Raw genomic sequence first — 6,746 nt, 5'->3', positions numbered from 1 at the left:
GCACTGGGAGAGCAGGCAGCGCACTCGTGAGATTATCTGCCCCTGATCCCCATCACTGGACCCACTATATTAGTTCCAAGAATTCCTCATGCCTGGGAAACTTTTGCCAGATGTGTTTGCCTTCCTCCTCCACACCCTTTCCAAAGCGTGAAAAGTGGTCATCATTGATGCCTAAGCCCTGTATGAGGATATGCTTTTTTCAAAGCACTGTATAAACATTAACTCATTAAGAAAATACAATTGAGATTTTAAGTACCTGAAACCTCTTTAGGGTTGCTCCACTGTAACCCAAAAATATGACATGTAATTTCAGCAATACTTGCTCAATGATTATTTAAAAAAAAAAAAAAAAAAAAAAAAAAAAAAAGCCCCAAGGCTGAAAAAGTAGATGGTAAATTGCAGCTGCAAATTAATTAAAATAATCAAAAGCCAGAGGTAACTCCCACAGTAAGGGGGTTGCTTATAAAGGCAATGTTAATAGAACATTTACCATCGGGGGTTGCCTGGTTCCCTTTTAATAAAATATCTGTGATTACCTGATTAGCTGATCATTGTGCACAGCATTTTATTCTCAATACAGCCGTGCAGCTAAGGAGAGGAGAGAGGCTTTTATCAGATACATCTTGTTTATTTAACATGTGTAATTGACTTCTCCTTTTTTTATGGGAGCATGATCCAACAAGCCGCTCACCTCCAACTACATATACTGCTTCTCCTCTCTCCAGGCTGAGATGAGCCAGTTTTCTGGCACATGCTTATCTTGGCAAGGTTACCATAATGATCCGGAATAAAGGTAGAAACACTGCAATGGATACGAGAAACTAGCCTTTAATGGTAATAAGTGGTCACCATTCGTTATGGTATTACACGAGTCATATGCCAACATGCTAGAATTAGGACAATGTACCAGCTGTGGTCCTGCCCCCACATGGTATTATTGGAGAAATAAACTGGTTTAGTTTGATAATATCTGTGGAGGCCAAAATACGATCCACCTTTTTGCTGCCACTCACATTCTTAAGGGTGCTCCTTGTGCAGGGAAGCAATGCTCAGGAATAAAAGATTCTGACAATGTACTGGAACGCCAATAAACTTGGAGAATTCAAAGAACACATGAAAACTAGACACCTCATGCATGTAACTGTATTTATTTCTTTTTAAAGAACACTCCTTAAATGTATTGTAAGTCAATATACAAACTTGGTTTCACAGATTTATAATCCACTAAATAGCACAAAATATAATCCAGGCCGTTGGTTTCTTTCATCTGCGTGTGTGCGTGTGGTTTTTTTGTGTGGTTTTCATCTGTGTGTGCGCAGGCGTGCACACGCCTACTGCTGGTGGTAGTGGTAACCCACCACACGCGTTCAAGACACCAGCCCGGGCCCCTCCTGACTTTCCTCTGCAGCAAATCTCACCCAGATGGAGACCCTGCTCTGGAAGACTGTGACTGTCTTGGCCATGAATCCCACTCCTTGAAGAGGTCGGGGTGGCGGTGCTCTCTGCCTCGCTGGCAGGGCCACGCTCCTCCATCCACAGGATGGGATGGGACGGGATGGGAGCCTCCCTGAAGCAGACCCAGGTACCACAGTAGGGAAGGGACCAGCTGTGGCCTTCAAGTGCAAGGGAACACCTCTTTCTCCCCACTCCAAACCCCTCCTTGGCACTCCGGGGCACCTCTGCATGACACCTGCACCCCACGGCCAGCCCTCGCAAGCAGGGGACTGCCGGGGCTCGGCGGGGTGCCCAGCCCCGTGCGGCCGTAGGGGCCTCGCCACCGCTGCAGTGGGCAGGGCAGGGGGTCATGGCCGGCCGGACCCTGCCTCCCGGCAGCCGTGGTGCCTTGCTCCGCGCCTGGCGCAGCCAACATCGCCTGTCCCGGGGACTTACACAGACGGCACCAGTGATGCAGTTATTTACATGGGGTGGAATGTTTTCCCATAGGTTTTTAAAGGAGTATATAGATCAACATGTTCTCATAAGACCAAATACTTTTAATATATTTATAACTGTTTTATAAAGCTTTGAAAAAACTCACAATAGCACATTGTTTTACTTTAATGCTTTACGGTACTATCAGTTTAAAATCACAATCAGCACTTAAGTTATAGTCAATCCGGCAAACAAGAGACAAAAAAAATTACAAGGGTTAAGAACTGACTGATACATCCTTTATCTTTTTTTTTTTTTTAACTAATGCATAAGTGCAGAATAAGATAAGATACTCTAGTTTAAATATCTTGTTTTACAATATACATTTTGTTCTAATAACGCAACAGTAAATCCCATGCTTCACATAGAAAAGCAATCCACAACATTAAGAAAAAAATTTACAATTTATGAAACAAAGTAAATAAATATTAGTATTACAGAATCAGAGCTGTACATAAAAGCTGTTCAGTTTTAATCATATAAAAATATGTTTTAGTGCAACCTCACATATATTGATGCTGTTTTGCTTTACATCATTTAGATCCAAGTGTCCAAAAAAGGAAAGAAATTACATTTATTACAAAGCAGATACACAAATTCTAAAATATGTACAAATTACTGCTAAAAAAATGCTTATAAGAATATAAGCAAAGTAAAGAAAAGGCACAAACATCTGTACAATTTAAAAGTACCAGACCCAGTAAGAATTTCAAATTTAGTTTTGGTCAGGCTCATGATGACTTGTTATTTTATCTAATTCTTTTGATATAACAAAAGTATATATAATAGCAAACTACTGTAACTTAGAACAGGCATGCTGTAAAGTTGAATACTTCTATCTCTAGAAAAAAAAAAAGTGGGGTAAATGTATGGGTGAAAGTCTCCATGCATCTCAGATCAATGTGGCTTGCTCTTCTCAGATGACGGATCTTTGATTTCCTGTGTGCTTGATGGGGGGTCACTCCTGCTGTGAAAGCCCAACTGCCGGACGTCCACAAAGCTCTTGCTGTAAAAGGTGGGATGGGCTAACGCAGTCTGTGATGTACCAAAACTGTCCTGTTCACCACCGTGCAAGTCAGGATGGGTGGCTGAGGCACAGGTCTGGCCTGGCTCAGATCCACTAAAGTGTTTAATGCTAAAATGTGCACTTTCTAAGGGTTTCTGGTGAGGCTCAGAAGGCCTCTGCAGCTGCTCCGCCCCGTGCAGAACGGCTTCTTCTGTGGCGATTCGCAGAGAGGCTATGGCTTTTGTACAAGTCTGTATGTTCTCCTCCTGCTCCCTCTCAGTAGCTACAACACTGTCCTCCGACGTGCTCTGTGTCAGCAATAGCAACGGAGAGGGCGGCGCACTGGAGGGAGCAGTGGGGTGCAAGCTGTGCGGAGAGGTACATTTCTCGTGGTGCTTAGAAATACTATATGACTCTTTTGCAAGGATTTCTGCAGTCCCTCTTTGCTTCTCCTCAGAGCCCTCCCTCTGCAGGGCCAGAGTGGATGGAGAATGTAAACCTGAGAGGGCCACAGGTACTGAATGGACCATCTGGATACCCCCGATAGGCATCATGGGGATGGGTGCTCGGATCTGTTGCTGGGAGTGTAGTGGAAGATGACTGAAGACGTAGTCACTCGAACCCTCAGGGAACGGGCTAGCCCCATGGTGTTCCATACCTCCTTTTTCGCCATATACGCTGAAGTAAGGCCCCTGAGACAACCCCCTTCTCTGTAACTAGAAAAAAAAACAAAAGAAATGTCAGTGCTGCTGCTAGCAAAATTCTTGTCCGGCTGCCAAACCACCTATCTGCTTTCCTGTCTAACACAACCTCCCATTCAGGCAGCACCTTTCATCCAGATGGATCCCAAAGCATTTGGAAAACTCCACTAATTGCTTATCCAAACAACAGAGGAGGTTTTGCTTAGCTCAGCCCTACAGGGCTCATGCCTCTGAGGTGAAAGGCAGCAGCTAGTTAAGAGCGTTCAGCAACACAATGCAGCAATTTAGGTCAGGAAGTGAAGAGTATTATATTCAACTGAAACTGCAGAGAGAATTTGGGGTAGATAGAGTTTCGTTCCCCAGGAGAAATTTGGCCAGGAGATCCGTCTTACCTTCTCTTTTGGCAAACTGTGCAAACTGTGCTGGTATTGGCAGTCCACACTAGGTAGCAAGACTGTGTTGCAGAGAAATACACATCCGAACACTCCCTGCTTGCCACCACTGCTTGGCAGTATGGGAAAAATCTGACTGCACGTACGTATTCTCTGCCTGGTGAGAGATCCTGCTCCGGAGCTCCAGAGAAGGCACTGGCTCCCCATGAGCTTTACCCAATTCTTGATGAAAGGGGATGGGTATTTCTATTAAGGTTCAAATGCTTCTGTGCAATCAAGACCCAAGTTTTACAGTCATTAAGACAGTGGAGGACCACTCTGGCCTATCTGTAATGTAAACAATAAATAATAACAAAAGCACAAGCATGAGCTGTGAGTGAAAGTGATGATTCTGTCACAGGGAGACTCACCCACTCATAATGGGATGGAGAAGAATGAGGGATTTTGTAACAGCTAATAAAAAACAATCTCACAATATTGACATTTTCAGTGCCTTCCCATTAGTTCCTGCCTTGGAAGAATGAATAGCTCCATCTCCACTCAGTATTAAATATGCCCTGGGCTTTTGGGTTTCTCTTTTTTTCATTCTTAACTTTTAAAATTTGTTTTCCATCTGATGATTAAGTATCATTTATTGCTGACCAGAGGGATAATGATGACAGAAGTGCAGGATGACATTTACATAATTGTGTATGGGATCTGGCCACACAACTCTCGGGGGCTCCCATAGGAAACTGAATGAATGAAAATGCTCTCCTCTGCACTGCAAATGGACCGAACACCTACCAGTTGCCCCAGAGCTGTACCGCTACCACTGTCTCCGTGTGGCAGCCAGAGGACTGCGCTGCTAAATGCCAGTGCACTGAAGTGGCAGCACTTCACACTGCTGGGAAATCCCAGCTCTCAAGGCATTAAGCAACCTCTTGATCCCATCCGGGGAACTGGTTTAGGGAGCAATTTTCTGTGCTACCCAGGGGCTCAATCTCACTGTGCTCAGACACTTTGTCCTGTTTGATATAAATCAAAGTCAAGACAGGAAGGGTGACCCATAATCATCAGACTCAAACTTAAGAGATGTTATTTGGACTAATCTATGCTGGGAATTTTCCTCTTCAGAAAGCGAGACATTTCGGTCTCATAAGAGAAACTGTCATAAGAAAGCACAGTGACAGCTCTTATACTGCTGAATGGGGAAAAATTACAGAATAAACTGCAGTTGCCAAGCCACAACGACATACATAGTTCACCTACCCTATCTGTCCTTCCTATCACTAACCTCACCTCTGCACAGCTGCTTGCCCCCTTCTTTTTTCTATCTTTGGTCTGTCAACCCATTTCTCAAGTCATACTGGTCTCTTGGTTGTTCCTAAGCCATGACATTTATCACTATTGCATCTGATGTGAACTTGGGCTAAAGGAAGGAGAGCAAAAGCAACCAAAAAAAGGAGTAAACCTCAACTCCTAGATGAGAACAAACCTAGTCAACACACAAATCTCTAATTGAGAAAGACACTGGCTTCATGTTGTACCCTGCCACAGTTTCAAAAGAGAATAGAGCAACATTCTGTCCTTGTCAGATAGAGGTGCCTAACATGACAGAAACTGCTACACACTTCAAGATCAGCAGTATCATCCAATATATGTCCCATATGCCTCATTTTTACATAGACAGTGACAGTGTGTGCATGTCCACTGGATGCCTTCCAAGCATGGCTGAGCACATATCAGATTATCTTTCTCTAGCTCTGACAGATGAGTTTGGAAATGGCCAACATAAATGGCTACAGGCATTAATAACAGTTCATACCCCCTGCCCAGTTTTTATTTCCTTTAACAATATCTAGCATTTTCGTACATACAAGCAGACACACATATACATATATGTGTGTCTTATACACAGAGGGGAAGACTGAATATTACAAGACTTATCTTCTTTTCACAAACATCCTGAAAATCCAGGATTTTATTCTGTTGACAGGGCAAGTATTAGATCCTATCACTAAGCATAGTGCAGAAGGTCATAGTATCTTTTTGCAGTGCAGTCAGAATGGGTTGCTGCCAGTGCAGTGAAATGAGCTCTTCTCTTTGTCAGGTGATGGAAATCCAGTTCATTTCCTATTTGTTCTCATTTGTTGCAGTTTAGTGTATTTCCCTCCAACTCCAGGTGACATATAATTCCCCAAGCAACAAGATTCTGTAGCAACTTTTCACTAAATTCTCTGACCTAGTCACAAAGCTAACTGTCACACCACACCCCTGAGCAAAGCCATATCCAGCTTCACAGGTCCCCCAGAATGCCTCAGGGATGAGACAGGGTTTACCCTGTACCTGGTACATCACCCAAAACAGGCTGTGGGGGATTAAGAGGAAGATCACATTTCAAAGCCAAGCACCCTCCACAGATACCCTCCTAGCAGCCTCAGACCACAGCTTGCAAAAAGATGATGGGTGGAAAACAATCTCTTTGATTACCGTATCAGAATGTACTTGAGGCTTTTTAAAGTTAAAAAACAGAAAATGTTGAACTCTTTGTTAAACTGAATAACAAAGCGTATTACTGATGTGCTTTCTAAAGCACACGATGGTTAGTAAAGTGACTATAAATCTGTGTGAACTTCAGTTTCAGTATCAGCTCAATTTGCAGTCCAACTGAGAATGCACCATAGCAGCCCACATACACAAGTGGACCTATTTATAGTTTACCTGGACTTCAGA

General features: G+C 43.4%; 1 protein-coding gene across 7 annotated transcripts in view; it reads right to left on the bottom strand.

The window, feature by feature from the left end:
- Positions 1–1,129: 1,129 nt before the first annotated feature.
- The window catches only part of HIVEP2 (HIVEP zinc finger 2), a 145,819-nt gene continuing 140,202 nt past the window's right edge, over positions 1,130–6,746 (bottom strand). For all 7 annotated transcript variants that reach the window (XM_056344614.1, XM_056344612.1, XM_056344617.1 and 4 more), the window contains one exon: positions 1,130–3,654. In XM_056344614.1, the coding sequence (XP_056200589.1) occupies positions 2,830–3,654 (825 nt within the window). In that variant the 3' untranslated portion in view covers positions 1,130–2,829. The remainder of the gene's footprint in view (positions 3,655–6,746) is intronic.

The sequence above is a fragment of the Falco biarmicus genome, chromosome 6 (assembly GCF_023638135.1).
Source record: "Falco biarmicus isolate bFalBia1 chromosome 6, bFalBia1.pri, whole genome shotgun sequence".
NCBI lineage: Eukaryota > Metazoa > Chordata > Aves > Falconiformes > Falconidae > Falco > Falco biarmicus.
The sequence above is the reverse complement of the archived record's forward strand: the minus strand, read 5'-3'. Positions and strand labels throughout refer to the sequence as shown.